This window comes from Saccoglossus kowalevskii, chromosome 11 (genome assembly GCF_978046115.1).
Source record: "Saccoglossus kowalevskii chromosome 11, keSacKowa6.1, whole genome shotgun sequence".
In the NCBI taxonomy this organism is placed as follows: Eukaryota; Metazoa; Hemichordata; class Enteropneusta; family Harrimaniidae; genus Saccoglossus; species Saccoglossus kowalevskii.
In genome coordinates this window covers 17,835,233-17,853,812 of record NC_140651.1, presented here as the reverse complement: position 1 = coordinate 17,853,812, position 18,580 = coordinate 17,835,233, and the positions used below count along the sequence as shown (strand labels likewise).

Here is an 18,580-nt window from a genome sequence, read left to right as displayed (position 1 = left end):
CCCTCATTATAAAAACAAAATTGCACCGCTGTATTCCAATTAATGCTCCAAAACAATACTAAAATTGTTTCTAGAAGGCCCATCCCTCACAAGTCTTTTCTTAAAATTAACACTCTGTTTATCACGTGTTTTCTGAGCCATCACGTAGGCCAGTTTTTTACTATTATGAATTTTAGTAATGTCAAATCCCAGTGTCTGCAGCATTTCATACAATATATTAGCTGTGATATATCGTGAGTTTTCCAAGCAGGCCAATGGCAGTACAATCTGAAAATGGAAAAATTAAGAATTAAGTAGAGATAGATGAAGAAGATAACATGTCTTTCTAGGCATTGTGTACATTGCTGATAGTCAAACTACACATTGAAGTGCTATATTTATATGTGCCGCCAAAAGGCGTCACAAATTCACCACTTCTGTCTGGAAAGGGGTATGTTATTTTACCCTGTCTGGCTGAAAAGGGATATCCTTTTTTCATTATTTCTGTCTGAAAAGGGGTCTATATTTTCCAAAGACTGTCTCTAGAGCTTGAGTGATCCAACAATCAGGAGAATGAAGCTGATTTTGTCTTTGATCGTCACAGTCCATCCCCGGGAGTCCATCTAGGACTTGATGACTGCATTTTGCATTTTTTCTTTCAAGTCCACCTGCTTTTCCCTTGGTACCATTTATGCTTACTGTCTGGAAAGGAGTGTCAAATGTCCACAGTTTGTCTGAAAATGGGTAGGCAATTTTAGTTTATTTCTGTCTGATAAGGGGTAGGGGTTTCAAACAACAAGCTACTCATCCCTGTCAGTATCTTTTGCAAGTAACCCCCCCCCCCCCCCGAGTCAAACCATCATAGAACTGTCTTCTATAGATACATAGTCTTTATAATGATTGATTAATTAATTTGTAAATAAAAGTATGTCAATAATTTTTCAGTAAAGGGACAATAAAAATATGAAAAAATCAGTGTATATGGTGATGCATATGGCATGCCAATGTTTGTCTAAGAGATTACCCGGTGGCAAATTTCGCTGTTAAGCTTTTTTACTATTCGACTATTAAAAACACCATCTTACAACACTTTCAATCACGCAAATGACCTGTAAACTGCTGTTGGTAAAAAAGTAGGCGTGATGATTGCTTCTTGGTTTCTCTCTTTTATTTTTTGACTACAACCAAATACATGTAACTACAGACATGTCACTGATAATATAATCAGTCATACATGACAAGTGATTTAATATTTCTCCACGTGACACAGTGTATTCACTGTAGCGCAAACCATATTTCTTAAAGAAAAGTTTAATGTTTTAACTTCTGAGTACATGTATTTGTGATCACAAAACAAGAGAGAAAATCATGGTCGTTGGTCGTTGCTGCACAATTCTTTTTTTTTAATTCACTCACTCTCATTAAAAAATATCAAGATTGTGTAGTAGATAATTTAAAAAAATATTATATCGCATTCAGCAAGACAAGTCATGTCATGTCATGAAAAAGAGTTCTCCACTGAATTTAATCAGCCATTTTGAGCTTGAGATGAATGTGTGACATGGTGTACAATGTGGTTGTAATGTCTGACAGTAATCAGCCAAGTCATGTCAGATATATGGAACAGCATTTATTAAAACAAAATGTCCAGTCAGCTACTCAGCGAATCCATTCTGAGAAAAACAAAGTTCTGTGTATCAAAGTCGACTTATGTTGAATAAATGTAACAAGGTTAAAGGGCCGTGGTCGCCGTGCAGCGCGTGATGGAATTGTATGTAAACAAACAATGTATTTTACAAGTGTTGTATACGTCACTATGAGTCCCATATCACACAACACACGGTTTAGTGACCACCGTCCTTTAGACAAAATCTGTCCATGCACGATCAAGATCTCTGGAATTGCAGAAATGATTGATATTGGTGCATTAAAGCAGGGGAGTTGTCACCTACGCATGCATCAGGTGTCCATAGCGTGTCATTGTTTACAAACAAGCGTCTACCCATGAACCTTTGCGTTCATAGAGTGTGTTGTTATTGTCGCTTGGGAGTCAATTCTCGCTTTAACAGATATGAACTGAATGTGCTTCTGTGTGTCAATTAATTGATAACTATGCAGATTAATTCTCAGATAATAAAAGGACATTTCTAATGAAAGATTTTTCTGCTCCAGTGACGCTTATTAACGTAATTCCATGAATCACAAATTGGACAGATGGACAAACAGACGCACATCAATACAACATAATCTCACAAGAGCTAAAAATGACCACCATTGGCTATCTTAAATTTGATCAGAAACAAAAGCTTGTGCATATTTATGACATGATATACATGGATGATGTGTACGTGAAGTTCAAACATAATTAGTTCAGTCATAACTGAGATACAAGTGTGAATGTATGCACACAGACGTGAAATAATGTATCCAATTTTCAAAAGGGAAGTAATAAACTGTCGAAAAGCAAGTTTCAAGCGTGACAAGTTACTACAAAACAATTTGACATACATGTATTTTATATTCTTGGCACATTTGTTCAGCAATTACACACTAATGTACAGCAACTTAATGTGTTATTTTTATTTTTATTTGTATGTCAATATCAGTGACCAAAACACGGTTTTACTTACAATAAGATATCCTTTCTGTTTTAATAAAACTTGGGCTTTTATCAACATACGTCCCCTTTTCAGTGGATCACCTACAAAATTGATAACCAGACTAAGAACGAGGACATCATATACTGCACATTCATCACTCTGTGAAGGAGAGAGAGAATATGCATTGTACTGTGACAGTGGAGAAAACATTGAATATGAACTACAAACATACACATGCAGAGCAAAGACAGTATCATGGGCAAGGTATCCCAGGAGATGAAGTTATAGCGAGCACGGCAAAAGACTAATTTTGATCAGCGGCCAAACACATATCGTGCATGTCACCATTTTGAATCCTGGTCAATTCGTATGTAAACCAAAAACTCAATTTCTGCAGTTCACAAGCCTGCACGTTCTATGGTTACGTCAGTTCTAGTTTTTAGTAAATAAATAAACTTGTTCAGCCGTGCTCACTTGCCAGGTATTGCTAGAGATTCAATTCTTTGCAGTTCTCATACCAGATCAGTTTCATTCTGCCAGTGTTATCAAATTCACTTACATGTTACTATCGGCATTCAAATTAGTTTTAAAATTAGTTTAAGCTCAATGTGCACCTAAGTTTTTAATGAACGTGATCATACCTTCTTCCACCAAATATAGTAAAAATGAAAAATGTCATCATTGAGTCAAGACGAAACATATGCTCTGTAGCATAGCAACCAGACATCACTTGTGTTTCACGACCATCAAGATAAGATTAGAATAAGTAGAAATCTCACCTGAAATTGCAAGACATCTGCTTTGATAATCTTTCTGTGTTGCGGATTTAGATCTATGGCAGTACATTTAATCCAAAAGTATTTTTTGTAATTCAAGTCCAGTGCACCGACATCCAACAGATGAATTTTTTCACCCTGCAAGACAAACCAGATATCATTTTGCAAAAGACAGATTTTAAATTCTTTTTCCATTCAATGTGAGTTCCTACATTATGTGTGAAATTGAACATAAAAACTGGGCAAACAAAGGTCATCGCATTGTAGAGGCGTCAACACGACATACGAGATTCAACAAACGCAATAGTATTGAGGAGGTGTTTTCACGCTTAATAATATGCTATAAAATTTGAAGATAGCTATTTTGGATGAAGTAAAGGTACCCCAACACAATATTCCCCTCTTCAAGGATCAGCATTACAACTTTGAGCTATATAAATCAAGAAATTTAAATCCTAAGTCAAATCGCTTGATTTTTGCGGCAGACGTTGGGTCTGTTCATTTCATGCATTATGCAAGTGAACGGAAAATCACCTATTGGTATTATATAATAGGAACTTGACCATTATGTCCATGTTTAAATACTATTCGATTACTGTATATGTAGTAACTTTCCATTCAGCTTTGATTTTCTCCAACATGCATTTGCAATAGAGGCACAGAAAGTATGACTTGGTTGAAATGGAGCACTTCAACCTATAACAATACTTTGCTATAATGTTAACTGATTTGTCAGGATATTTATGGGATTTGTAATACAGCAAAAGTTGTATAATTACCTTTAATTCTGTACAAATGTAACAGGTTTTTAGATGTTTTGCCACCCAAGTAGCTGTATTGGTATTTCCATGACGATATTCACCCAACTTTGATGTGATCTGGTATGTTTCTAATCCGCCAAGCTGAAATAGAAAGTATGATATAATATATCTAATTAATTATTTATCACAATTCTTCCATGAGATACAGCCATGTGAGGATTTTCTATATCAGCTCTCAATGATATGAATAATAATCAATTTTTACCATGTCTAATTCTATCAGTTGGTTGGATAGTTTGATAAAAGTCTGTCTGGTTGGAGGATGTGGCAGAGCTTCCAGACTGGGGATAGAGAGACTGTGTTTTAACTTGTTTATTAGAAACCAGAAACACTTGTTTCAATAATTTAACTTTTATTTTAATGAAAAATTGATGAAAAATAAATTTAGTTTGATAAAAAATTAATAATGTATCAGTATACACTTTTTTTCTGAACCTCATCTAAAAATATATCTTGAGACATTGGCCTCCGACTCAAGAAGACAAATTTTTCCGAAGCATGTTGTTTGTTATGGTCAAAGTGGAAACAATAATTTGATCTGATTTCTTTTGTACTAGAATGCTGGTAAATCACATTTATAGTGAAGAACAATGATTTATTGAATTGCAGACTCAACACAGGTTCTGGATTTAATTTTATGAACAAATCATGAAGCCCAAAACATGAAAGAAGTTTACTGAAGTTAAAGCATGCCTGATAAGTTTTTTTTAACATCAACAAATCCTAGTATCAAACTGCGATGGTAAACATTACCCCTGTTATTCATTTATCAATGTCCTTCCTGTGATATATGGTTTATTTTCGAGTCTGGTTTATTTTTTTGTTACAACTAATTACTCACATGTTTATGAAGCTTTTGAACTTAGGCGAGGGTTCTTCGAACCCGCCTATTCACATAGTTCATACCCACCATAGACTCCGGTCAGTCAAAATGACAATTTTGAACTGTAGGCATTAATCAGCGATTCTGCCGGTGACGGAGAGATAGAATCTAGGTCAGGGGAAGCCCCATGACCTCAAGATTCTTTTACCCCTTACGTCACGAACCCACGTGACCGAGGCCACATGGCAGCGCCATAGGCAGCCGCCCATCACTCTGGTTCCTTTCTTTCCGCCTCGAGGACTTAGACCAACGCGACGGAAAGAGTGGGGAGGGGGGGACCCAGAGTCTATGGTGGGTATGAACTATGTGAATAGGCGGGTTCGAAGAACCCTCGCCTAAATTCACTACGTTCAATTACCCACCATAGACTCCGGTCAGTCAAAATGACTATTTTGAACTGTAGGCAGAGTCAGACGCCGATAGGTGGCGGGTTTTCCCGAGCAAACAGAAAAAAAAGGAATGATGAAAGTCTTTTCCCAGTCCGGAATGAAAACAAACTCAAAAAGACCTAAGTTAAGACCCAAGAAGGGTTGTGTCTTACCTTGCCTGTGCTGTCCCAGAAGCAAGAAGCCAATGCTGCTGTGGTGACAGGGTTCGGTGTGCCCGAGAAAGCTAGACCCAAGCTGAACTCTGGGGTGATAAGCTTGAAGTAGGACCGAAACAGTTCGCATGAGGGCGTAGGTCGACAGAAGCGAAACCTGGGAGCTTCCAGGAAGTGCTAGTGGAACAGACAATCTGCCCGCAAAAATGCAGAGACTGACTTATCGCCTACGCGCAGAGCCCCCTGCAGTCGTTCGGGCTGGGTCAACAAACAAGGCCTGACCGGCTACGACGGGGCCTAACCTGAAGAGACCCTGCTCAATAGATTGGGTGTCTCCTAGGTAGTAGTTGATGAAGACGTTCTGCGTTCTCCAGAAGCCTGCCCTCAGAATGTGTTTGAGGGGGGCACCTGACGCTAGCGCTAGTGAGTTAGCAATCGCACGGACCTCATGTTCTTGTACTTGGTGTCTCTGCAAGGTCTGTGTTGAGGAGGATAGTGTATTATAGACCTCCAGTACAGTCGCAGTAATCCACCTGGGGATGGAAGTCGGGGAAACCGGCTTATCCCGCTTGCCAGGGCCGTAACACAAAAACATGTGTTTGGTTCCCCGTCGAGAAAACCTGGTACGGTTCTCGTAGCAACTCAGCCTTCGGACTGACAATATTTGCCCGCCGGGGGATGACGATCGGTTGAGAATCGTGTCCTGGGATTTGGTTCTTGGCGAGAACCCGATTCGTGTCTTAGTACAACTTGATCGCCCATAAAAGCGACACAACCGTCCGCAAAGGATAGTGCGCGCCTAGCTTTGACCGGCGCCTACCTGAGGCGAGGGCCAGTAGGAAGACTATTTTCCACATCAAAAAATTGAGTGGTGCTGATTGGAGAGGCTCAAAAGGCAGTCTGCTTAGAGCAGACAACACAGCCGACGAGTCCCAGTTGGGCGGCTCCCTTGTATGGGGTCTTGGCGTCTGGAAAGCAGTAAATAGTCTCCTAAAAATAGGACAATCGGCTAGTCTTGTTCCCGTACATTCTGAGTGGTGGGGGACAAGACTGACCTGTAGCCAACGCTCGCTACGTAGAACAAACCCACTTCGTCAAACAGGTGGACGAAGGAGCCTGCTACCTAGCCAATAAAGGGATGGTATGGATCAATCTCCCTTCCGCTACACCAATCAGTGTATGCTTGCAGCCTAGAAATGTAGGCCGCGTAGGTGGAATCCCTGTTCGCCCTGGCCAGGACGTTGGCAGCCCGCTCAGATAAGGCTTTCATATGTGCGGGTCTACTGAGAGCCTCTATGCGTGTAAGTGATACCTGCTGGGCTCGTTGGTAGTGCGCCGTCTGGTTGGACGGACGGCAGGTCCGGTAAGTCCGGAAGCACTGCTGGCGCTTCGACTAGCCTTCCCAACAGAAGTGGAAACTAGGCCTTGCTTGGCCAATTGGGTGCAACCCATGATAATATGTGGGTGTGCACCTGTCGAAGCTTTTCTCCGGTGCCCGGTGAACTAGCGGGAAGGGAGGAAAGGCGTACACAACTAAGTGGGTCCACGGGGCTAGCAAAGTGACCCTGGCCCAGGCTCTTGGAGTCAGCAGGAGTGTTACGTACGTCGGGAGCTTGGCGTTCCGGGGTGCGGCAAAACGGTCCAACCTTGGACCGTCCCACGGCCGAAACAGCCTAGAGGCTACCCACTGGGGTATCAGCTACTCCGTGTTCTGGAGACGGAGCCGCCCTGAAAGGGCGTCGCCAGACTGTTCCTCACCCCTGGAAGGTGGTGTGCGGTTAGCTCCACATTGTATTCCAGGCACCAAAGGAGGATTTTGCTCTGCTAGGACTGACAACGATGGGAAACGCGTCCCCCCTCCTTCTTGAAGGAGACCACCGCTGCGTTGCCTGTGCGGAGCAGGACTCTGTGGTCTCGAACTACAGGTAGAAAGCGTGGTAGTGCTAAGTACACTGCTCTCAGTTCGAGCCGATTGATATGGTAGTCCCGAAACTAATGCGGGGGCCATATCCTTGGGCTTATTGGCCCAATAGATGCGCTCCCCAACCCTAGGGGGAGGTATCTGTTACCAGAGTCATACCTGCGGCGAGCAGGCCCAAGGGGCTCCCCCGTCCGAGGTTGGCCAGTGACGACCACCAGGGCAGGGCTTCCTTCACTTGGTCCGAGATCGAAACCCGCCTATCTAGTTCCCATAGGAGAGCTTGGCGCTATAACAAGCGTTATACCGGGCGGCTGCGTAGTGCGGCCTGGGGAACGACCCTTTGAACCGAGGTCATCATTTCGATGATTCGTGTTAGTTCGCGGAAGGACACAGAGGGAACGCTGACTAGGCATTCGGCTAGGCTGCCTAGCGCTAAGCAATACGCCTGAAATAGCTAAGCCAAGCATACCTCTGTGTCAAAACTCCATGCCCAGGGACACCAACTGCGCGTTGGCTCGAGGTGGGACTTGTCGATTTACCAATGAGCCCAACTGGTGAAGTAAATCCCGTGTTAGCCTGACACGTTTGGCTATTACCCCTTGCCCGGGTTGTTGGTAACCGGAAGTCTGGGTACGGATTGAGGTGTACCGACATCTGGTGAAGCAGCAGCACTACCTGTTTCATCACTCTGGTGAACAAGTAGGGCGCTGTGCCTAACCCGAACGGGGAGGCACCCGAGATTCGAATACTTGGCCCAGCTGGGCGATTCGAAGGAGATGGCAACTCGCTAAGTGCATCGGTACGTGCAGGTAGGCCCCGCTTAAGTCTAGCGGGGCTAGCCAGTCAAAACGGTGGATGGAGAGAAGAACCCTGAATGGTGTCTCCATGTGGAACCGATCGAGGAGCACGTACTGATTCAGTCTGCCTAGGTCCAAAACTGGACGCCTGCCATTTGTAGATTTGGTACTACGAACCTATTTGGGTAGAAACCTGGCCTTAGCTCCGGCTGATGTACCCTGTGTATGGCGTCTTTCCCCAGCAAACTGCTACTTCCTGTCTGATTGCTTCCGCCTTGCGGGAGTCCCCTGGCAGTGCCCAACAGGGGAGACACTGACGGGGGGAAAAGGAGATTTCAGCGGTATCCCGTAAACTGATGTTACCACCTGGAAAGGTCCAGAGATCGGTCACCCGTTGTCTCCAAACCGGACTACACCGGCGCAATCTGTGTTGACAGGGATATGTGGCCACATGTTCGGCAGTTGCGAGGGGGTGTGTGTGCTTCCTTCCCCCATGAGGTGAGTCCCCAAGGCCTGAAGTAGTCACTAAGTTGTGACCTGGCCATTCACCGAACACGTGCCTGTCCCCCCCGGTTGCAGAGGTGAGCGTCAAACATGCCTCCCCTGCTGCCAGGTAGACATCCGCCCAGGGAGGGTGAGGAGCCACCACCTGGCTCTTACCTCCCTGGGGGCGCGCCACTACCCTCCCCTCCCATGGAAGGGTATAAGCACTTGCCTCCTGGCTGTTTTCTGTGGGTGTTTTCTGTGCTTGGGGTGCCCTCCGATTGCCCATGGTAGGACCAACTGGCTAGCGGATTCAAACTGAACCCTCCAGTTCATTGCACTCCGAAGCTCCGAGACTGTACCCACCATTCCCTGAACAAAGAGGGTGGAGGGAGTCAAGTCTGCGTCACTGAGGCGGGGACGTACCCCGGCTCAGCTTGTCAGCGAAAACACGTGCGTCTAAGGCCGCGTCTCGTAGCACGGTATTGGCCCTGGCCAAGAGAGCCAGGCGACACTAGGGGGTGTCGCATGTAGATGTGCGGTGGCCCACCAGTAAAAATGTCGCCTGGTCTAGGAGGCTGGTGCGTTCTGCCTCCAAGGTCTCCAGAGTGCTGGTCACGCATAATGTGCTCAAGCAACTCTGCCCTCAGGGCTAGATGGGTCGTCTTCAATTGGAAAGGACACCCATGGAACGCGGCTATCCCCCTTTGCCCGGTTTGCCAAATTCGTGGTACCGGGGTCTGGGGAAGGAGCCTTGGAATCCGGTTGGGGGCGTTTTGGTCTCATCCCACGCTATGGGGTCTGATCCCGAAACCACACCGACCGGGTAGCGTTTGGTCCAGTGGGAAGTGTTGCCTTATGTTATCCCCACTGGGGGGCCTTAAGCATTACCTCCTCCACGGCTGACCAACACCGCCCATCAACACCGTTTGCATGCTCTGCGCCCCACTCCGCACTCAGGCGGACAGGGAGAGATTTGCCGACAGGGTTGCTTTGGATCCCGACGCCCGTGATCCCATAAGCGTTGAAGCAGCCTTAGGTGGTTGCTTTAGGATCAAGGGTGGGGGTATATACATCGTATCACTGGGATCGATGATACTCCGCCTCACCCCAAAAGCGTGGCTCACCGAGTCATACAGATGGATGACTCTGAGGGAACGCCCGGAGTACTGGCTGTATCCGACGCGAGCGAACTGCATCTCCTTTCACTTTAATATGTGAGAGGGAGCGTGTTCGACTGTGCGTCTCATGACAGGGTCGGTTCCCTCTGGGGACGCCCGGGGGTCGGTAAGAAAGGAGTCAAAACCCACAGCGGGGACCGGACACAAGGAAAAACTCGTTACCATTGTACCGTTACCGCGTGACGAACCCTAGCTGGCTGAAAGTAGGGGGGGTCAACGTGTGCCCTGCCCTGAAAGCCCTGCCCCGAGATCGGAGACTTGGCTGCCAGCACCCCATTGGCATTCAGTGCCCGAGGATCCAGAGAAGGACCGGGGCAATTAGTCTGGGCCTCTCAGCCACCCCCCAAAATAGTGGGAGAGCCGTGCCTGGGAACGGGGGTTCCCCGGAAGAGACGTGTTTGAATGCAAACATGCTTTCGTGTCTCTTCCTGCTTGCCCACCGAGGGGACACAGTGGAGACAGCTCGCTCCGACTGCATCTGATCTACCCGGCCTGCCAGGAACGCAATTGCCCCGACAGTCCTTCGACCAAAGCCCTCAACTCGGAGGCAAACTCGGCGCCGTGCGAGGAAGGGTCCACGAAGAGACCCGCAACGGGCCCCATAGGAGGAAAGCCTCCAGGGGCACAGCCTCGCTGCAGCCGGTAAAATCGGGTAAAAACACCGCCTGAAAAAACAGACTGTGAGGATGCCCTCCAATCAGCGGGGGAGACCGAGAAAATATCGGTACCTCCGCCGTCGGGCCTCTTACTCGACGTCCCGGTACATGAAGTACCGGTAGTCGAGCGCGAGGACTTTCCACTCATGCAAAACACGCAACTCACTTTAACTGATTTGTTTACTGGACGCGCGACCTTGCTGTGACGCGGTCAGTGTCAGCGATTTTGATGGCTCTGAAAGAAAATCTCAGGCCTCAGAACTCTAGTGAAAAAAAAAAACACGCTTTCACGCAAAAAACCCCGAAACCCACACGTAGCCACGACAAAGTATCTCGGATGCGGGTTCTATGCTGGTAAATTCTGAATAAACCACTGTACGGTCGGCTCGAAAGACGAGGAGACCGGAAGAAAAAGGTAGCGAGCCTTGGAGCTGTCATTACATCGATATATTGCTAAATACATTAAAAATAAAAGACGACATGCATGAGGGAGACGAATTAGTTGTAAAAGGTGCCGCCATGAAATCAACATGTGACTACGTAGTGGCGCCGGATTTTGATTTCTTTGCTGTGAAAAATACTACACACAAAGGGGAAAACGACACAAGGGTAAAAAAAAGACAAGGAAAACTTATCCTACCAGCTACCATGTCGGATGCCGAGCAGCGGCAACAACCCAAGCTATAAATCCGGACAGGAAAAAAAGCAGGCGATCCAGCAGAGCTCGCTAGATTTCATCTCCACTCGAGGCGGAGAGAAATTAAGAGTGATGGACGGCTGCCTATGGCGTTGCCATGTGGCCTCGGTCACGTGGGTTCGTGACGTAAGGGGTAAAAGAATCTTGAGGTCATGGGGCTTCCCCTGACCTAGATTCTATCTCTCCGTCACCGGCAGAATCGCTGATTAATGCCTACAGTTCAAAATAGTCATTTTGACTGACCGGAGTCTATGGTGGGTAATTGAACGTAGTGAATAGCCATGTCTGTTTCATTTAAGTTCTGTTAATGTTCTCATTGTGTTATTGTGTGTGTTAAAATGACAAGAACAATAGAAAAATGGACCATTAGACGACATCTCTCTAAACGCATGTTAACAATGCAGGGTTCTCCACGAGGGGTTTTTACAGGGCGCCGCGCCCTGTTATCTGAAATTGGCGCCCTGTTTAAATTGTCAGCGCCCTGTTATATTTCCTGTGCGCCCTGCATGGTCCCATACAAAGATTTGTTTACAAAACAGGCCAACACTCATTGTCTTCCGATGATGATTCATCGTGCTCAGGGTAACTGGTTCATTGTTTTAAGGTGCAACTGTGAAAATTCCGGTTTGTTATCGTAGCAGGTCACCGTGATGTGATAACACCACCAAACAAAAAGTTACAAGTTTTTTCAACACGATTAAAAATGAACATGTGGCCCAGAAAAGTGCATTACCGTACCCATATTTTTACTGCCAGGGTGACGTCAAATATATAAAATCGTTATCGGTAAAACCATTCGTTAAACATAAGGTCTATGGTTAAAACCAAGTTCACGCCGTGACGAGGTAGCGGCAACATCGTCATCGCCGAGTGGAACAAAGGCAGCAACCGGGCAGCTATGCACTTGCATGATCGGTAAACGACCAGCGCAGCCGACGTACCATCACAGACATTGCTGATCACCAAGAAGTCCACACGAATGCTTGCTTGAACATGTAAATGTTTACATTTAAATGTCACTATTTAAAGTTGAATTTTCTTTAAATCACGATTTAAAAACCCCGGTGAAACGGCCATGCTTTCAACTCGCATCATAAGTGGAAGAAATAAATTTACTTGTGTTCTTTTGGAACAAATATTTTGATTGGTTGTTTTTTGCGTCAATGCGTGGCTTTGGCCAATCAAAAGCATCGTTACATAGTATCAGGGTGCACACAGTAAAATAAACTGTTACCGGGTCATAGCTGTTTTCAACGAAGCAGACATCAACAAACTTTCGATTCGAATGAAAATTATTCTTTTAAATATGTATTTTGTTTTTTTATACCTAATACTATTATTTTTGATAGTAACTGTTAACTGCAGATCGAAAATCTTCTATTGTGTACATTTTATTTCGTTTGATCACGTTGGTTTTTGGTGCCATTCATGCAAGTTTTTTAATGAACCAATTACGAACGTTTGTGCGACATATATTTTATTTTGCTTCGTCCAAATAAATATAAATCATAAATATAAATTTTTGCTAATAATTAAATAAAGCATGTATGTATCTATTTGGGAAAATAAATTAACAAACTTGTTACGTTTTTTTCTGGACGCGATCATTACTTGTAAACAACTGATGTCGCCGCTTGAGGAATCGTGCAGCTAAAATCAGCTGATTGTACGTGCTGACGTTTACTTAATAATAGCTCTTCAAAATTCCTATTCATTTTGTAATAATAAATATATATTATGCATATGTAATACTATGTAGATTAATAGATTTTTTGGTTTCCATTTTTCAACATCCTTGCCAATGATGCACGTTACAAATGTGCCACGCCCACTTCACATTGGCGCGCCCTGTTCAATTTTCAAACCGTGGAGAACCCTGCAATGTACGTGTATAAATAAAATCAATAGAATAATGTTGGTTGGCAACTTTTTGTTCTTGGCAGGTATTTTGAGTACCAGACACAAATGACTGGCATGAGCATATACCTGCAGGGAAAAACAAAAATGAAATGAAGAATAATAATTATGTACCTCGTCAATTTTCTTGTGTATTATTTTAGATTTCTTCTTCTTTGCTTTCTCATCAAGAGTTGAGTTAGAGTTAATTTTTTCTAATTCTTTGTTTAGTGTGTGTACTTGATTAATCAGCACCCTGTCCTTCTTCAACCTTTTCCTGTACGAAAAAAATTAATTATGTATAGTTTGAGATAAGATGACCATGCTCAAAGATGAATGGGTAAAAATACCGTTCAAATTTGTCTCAAAGCGCTACAGCCATTGCACAGTGCATGTTTGAATTTTCAGACCCCCTTTCACTCATAACTCTAATCCAACCCTGCCCCTCCTCTATTTTAATTGTACATGTCCCTCCTCAGAGCATGCATAATTATTTGGAGGGGTTGGAGTGCCAAGGTTAGGGTTTAGATTATGGATGGAGGTGTTTTTCTAAAGGAACTTTTTCCAGGAGACATCCAATTTATCAATATTCTTTAGAAAGATAATCCATAAACCAAAATTTAAGCGCTGATGGGGAAAATATAATGTAGACCTTGTATATACATAGTTACATATCTTATTATTGTGCATTTTAATATTCCATCATACAATGTTTTCATAATTATGAAAATTCATCTTTAAAAAATGAATTCATGTTTGTTCCTGGCTGCCAGTCAACAAATTGCAAATTGCAGAGATTGGTGTGAAAAATTACTAACAATTAAATCATGAATCTATTAATTGACTTTGAAATATAAGGTAATATGGCAACTATAATATGTAGCAGGCAATGCCTCTGATGAGTGAGCACAACCAAGCAGTTTATTGATTTACTGAAAATAAAACTGACTCATCCATAGAACGTCAAAGCATATAAAAAGAGAGCATTGACTTATTTCAAGCGTCAGTTGAGCAAGATTCATGATGGCGCTGTTCAAAATGACTAGGAACACCATTAAAAGTTAAATTATTTTCAGTCTGTTGTCAGACATTTCTGAACATTTTTCATCATGAATGTCTCACTTCCGCTAATTTGTGAAGCCGGAAGTGCACCATTGTGAAACTCTTAGGGTATATAGATTTCTTTCATACTCTCAATCAGCTCACTAGTATGATAAACAACTGATTTGTAGCCTCCTTTCATTTATCTGACTTAATCATATCAGCAGCAGTGCACACCAAATGAGAATAATGACGTAGACCAAAGAGTGCTATGAACCACAGCTGTGAAACATAGTGTACATGTATATATGCTTACACGTACATCTCAACCATATTTAGTTTTTTGCATTTTTCCGTTAAGAATAAACTCAAAACGAAAAGAGTTCCTTTTGTACCTAACCCCTAATCCTAACGCAGTGTTCTCCCCAGGCCTCTGAAGCGACACGGTACCGTGACGCTTGGACACTCGGTCGTGATGCTTGCCCTTTGTCCGTGACGCTTGGTCACTCAGCCGTGATGCTTATATTTTGTCAGTCTCGTCTTGCACGTATTTAAAACAATAACATGTATTGATCGAAAGGTAATCCCGCTTTTGTTAGCCATACAAAGACGGTGATAAAAACGGAAGTCTGCAATATGTTGCGAAGTCTTTCAAAGGTGCAGAGCCTCCAAATCAAAAAAAAAATAACTAGAATAGCAATAATTTGCCCATTGCACGCAACGGCAACAATGTGACAAAACAAGTCACGGCGTACGTCGGGAAGATCAACCCCGATTTGCTGCACTCTGATTTGTTATCACTCAATCGCTGATGACATTATTTACTCCAAAATTAAAAAAAGAACAAGTGAAATTAAGTCGCATTGGAAAGAAAAGTATGAATAATTCAACAGCAGACGAGACGGGATGAGACAAAACAAACTCTGACCTCTGGAAATACCCCATTCATAGGGTACCTTAGTACAGAAAAACGCCGCCCTAAGGCGACATAATGCACGTTGCAACATTGTGACCTATGCATGCTGGGCTATCAGGGGTTCTGATCGAGGTAACAAAGATGGCGGCGCAGAATGCATGATTTTCCGCGATGTTTAAAAACAACATCTCGTTGGCAATTTAGATGTAATGCTTATGATAATCGTCAATGAATCGTTTTAATAAACAATTTGTGTATTTCACACCAAAAAGTCAGATACCGATGATCGCAATAGCAGCGGTGAATACCCGTCCAACGCAATGCCGTCAGCTGACAATGTTACGGTGATCGTAGCGTTGTACTCATAAGGTATATTGCAATGAAAAATCGCCGAACTGCCATTGTAGAATTATTTTTTAATTATTGATTTATTAATTTCAACATATTTCGATATCTTGCCGACTTTATATATTTAACCAAAAAATGTTTTCCCCGACGTTTATATGAACCGACAGTGACATGGGCACTAAAACTTATACACAACGATGAACCAGTTACATCCATGGATAACAGTATATTCACTGACTGGCTATAGCACAAGTTTTTCAATTTTTTTGTCCTTTTTATGATGTTCCATTTCAAACTTTATTTGACTTGATACAAAAACAAAAAATACAATGCAGTAAAATGATATAAAATTTATCAGATATAAAAATATCTTGTCTTTAATTAATAATTGTAGATTGACAATATTTGTTGAGAAAAACTGATTATTATGCAAATAAAAATTATGCAAATTAGATTCATTGTTATGCAAATTGGCCGTGATGCTTGACATGGAGTCTGGGAGAACACTGCTAACGGAAAGAGTAACTTAAAGGGAAACCTGCCAAACCCAGGGATTGCACTAAAGAATCATGGGACACTATTGTTTATGTTGTTTACAATGTTAATCTAACTTTTGTTATCCATTGTAATTTTGATCCAGAGACATGAACCTGCGAAAAAAATGTTCTGCACCAGAAGTAGCCCTGCGTACAGTGCTGTGTGTACGGGGACGCGTTCGGTTGATAGATGTCCCCACCACAGCCCTGCGTACCTCCATAGACAAAGTCCGGGAGCGCACCGTAATTGGTGCGCAAGTTAAAAATAAGTAGTTTCCCAGTCGACTAGTAAAGACGGACAAATTGTAAACGCGTAGGTACCGGAGGAATTATTCACCAAACGCCGCCATTTTTAATTTCATTCACGCGAGAGAATGCGTTAGTTTTTAGGGCAAAGTAGCCGATTTCATCCACAATTGGACTCCGAACTGGGAGTTCTGGATATATCTGGTAATCGATCATCATTTTTGGTAGCTGGGCATGTTATTTCATTAAAAAAGTTATATTTTTCAAAGTCCCGGACTTTGTCTATGGAAGTTCGCAGGGCTGTGGTGGGGACATCTATCAACCGAACGCGTCCCCGTACACACAGCACTGTACGCAGGGCTACACCAGAAGGAGTCACCGGTGCACTATACATCTAATAACCCTCGCAGGCCTTAAACTGCAATGGTAATCCAGACCCATAAACAAACAACTGTGGCCCGAGTACTCACGTGGGTGACAGTGTGACTGGTTTGTGATTAGAACGTTTTTTTCTTTTCCTTTTTCTACTGACGGTATGCGTGACTTCATTCACAAAATTGCACTTGTCAATGGGCGCAGCCATTTTGTTTGTGCTAAGCGTCATGGGTAATCGTCCAAACGTTGAGGTCTCCCTTCAATTCTGATGGGCTTTTGACCGTCTCCAATTGATGTATGCGCACGCTATATACCTCACGAATAGAACCTCACAGATACGACCTCACGAATAGGACTCAGGAAGTGACGTATTGATTGTTCAATGGCGTTGTGGCACATTATAATTTAACGTTGCCGGGCCCATTAGTATCAATATATTTGGTATTTCGTAAATAGAAACTGAGCTCGCGACGTGGACTCGGGTCGCACACAGTCGGACAGAGCAAGGGAGCAAGGGAGTGTTTGGTTATTGAATGACCCTTGGTTTGCGGTGCTACTATTCGATGACTCGCGATGTAACGGTCGGTACTGTGACTGATTCAAACGCCGTGTGCCGTTATATTCCTGGGCACAGAATGTGTTTTGAGGCCTTCGAGTTCCAGTTCATAATCTTCAACTTACCGGCAGTGATGTTTTCAACAATTAGATTTTTCGGTACTTTGTAGAAGTTGGTCATGGAGAGCGACACGTTTACTTTTGAGTCCTGTAGGTCCTAGCGAAGTACTCTGATGACAACAAACAATGATGCTCGCAAGATAATTCTAAAATAAAACAGCGTTTGCTTATAATTATAAATGTGTGGGTTGAATAGAACTGCGGTGCTATCTAAATTTAGCTTTGAAAAACAGATTTCCAAATAATCTGGGTGACAGGAAACTCTCAATCTATTACATAAAATATACATGATTCGTCTTCATAGACTAAAAAATATTTGACCCATTATTTGAATTGACCATCAGCACTAAGTTTCATGTTTTAATGCTGTAATGGAATTATTTACGTTCAACAAACTTATATAGAACTCACGGTTTCACGTTTTGTCACAGTCCGTGCTATTACAGAGAATGGCATTTTCCAGTACACTAATAACGCTTTATAAATTCTCTCAGAGTGCAAATTTTATTTCAAATGACAGCAGTGTGATGATACCATTCAAGCGAATGTTTTATTTGCAAAATCAATGTCGAAATATGTAAGATGGTATGTTTTAATAGGTGTTCTAAACTCCACTTCTTATTTATATTAGAAAAGGTCTTAAAACTCAGGCTCCATTTTGGGTAAATTGTACTAAAATGGATATTCAAATTTCGACATTTTGATGAAGATGTGTTGTCATAATAAGACATAGTTCTACATTACACTGAAAAGAGGGCTTAAACAGTTAGAAATGAGAACTCCGTAGCGCAGAATGTACCTATACCTCTCCAACACAAGGAGCTTCAACTTGGCAGTGAACCCCTTCCATTCACGGTGAATCGTCATTTAAGGATGTAACCCTGCATATTGTCCGTCTTTCTGTTGTCTAATAAGTATATTAAATGAGATTGGGTAATGCCAAAGAAATATTATTTTCTATTGCTATTTTGACAAATTATTATACTCAGTTTAGGTGATGAATTCCACGTCTTTGTTTCACTCATTTAATGAAATATACATTGCACTTACTACTAAATCAGAAAATACAACAACAGCTACATACAAATTAAAACAATATAGAGTACTGAGGCCTTTCATAGAAATGTAGATGTTTTAAGAATTATCATATTTCTACCGTTAAATGCGATTTCAACTTGTTCATTAGTACGGCTGCCAGTGAATGCAATTCAT

General features: G+C 42.8%; 1 protein-coding gene across 1 annotated transcript; it reads right to left on the bottom strand.

Annotated features, from left to right (window-relative positions):
• Positions 1-6: 6 nt before the first annotated feature.
• LOC100370354 (uncharacterized) lies at positions 7-16,987 on the bottom strand. Its single transcript, XM_006815057.3, has 6 exons — positions 16,789-16,987; positions 13,367-13,508; positions 4,135-4,257; positions 3,359-3,493; positions 2,610-2,738; positions 7-267 (listed from the first exon to the last, which is right to left on the bottom strand). The coding sequence occupies exons 1-6, from the start codon at positions 16,920-16,922 to the stop codon at positions 40-42; spliced, it is 891 nt and encodes a 296-aa protein (XP_006815120.3). The 5' UTR covers positions 16,923-16,987; the 3' UTR covers positions 7-39.
• Positions 16,988-18,580: the final 1,593 nt, after the last annotated feature.

Excerpts from the sequence above, each read along its gene's own strand:
- LOC100370354 (XM_006815057.3), bottom strand. The coding sequence starts at position 16,922 with ATGACGCTTAGCACAAACAAAATGGCTGCGCCCATTGACAAGTGCAAT. Across the intron at positions 13,509-16,788 it reads CCAGTCACACTGTCACCCAC|GAAAAGGTTGAAGAAGGACA; the intron begins GTGAGTACTCGG and ends TTTTTCGTACAG. Across the intron at positions 2,739-3,358 it reads CAGATGTCTTGCAATTTCAG|AGTGATGAATGTGCAGTATA; the intron begins GTGAGATTTCTA and ends TCTCCTTCACAG.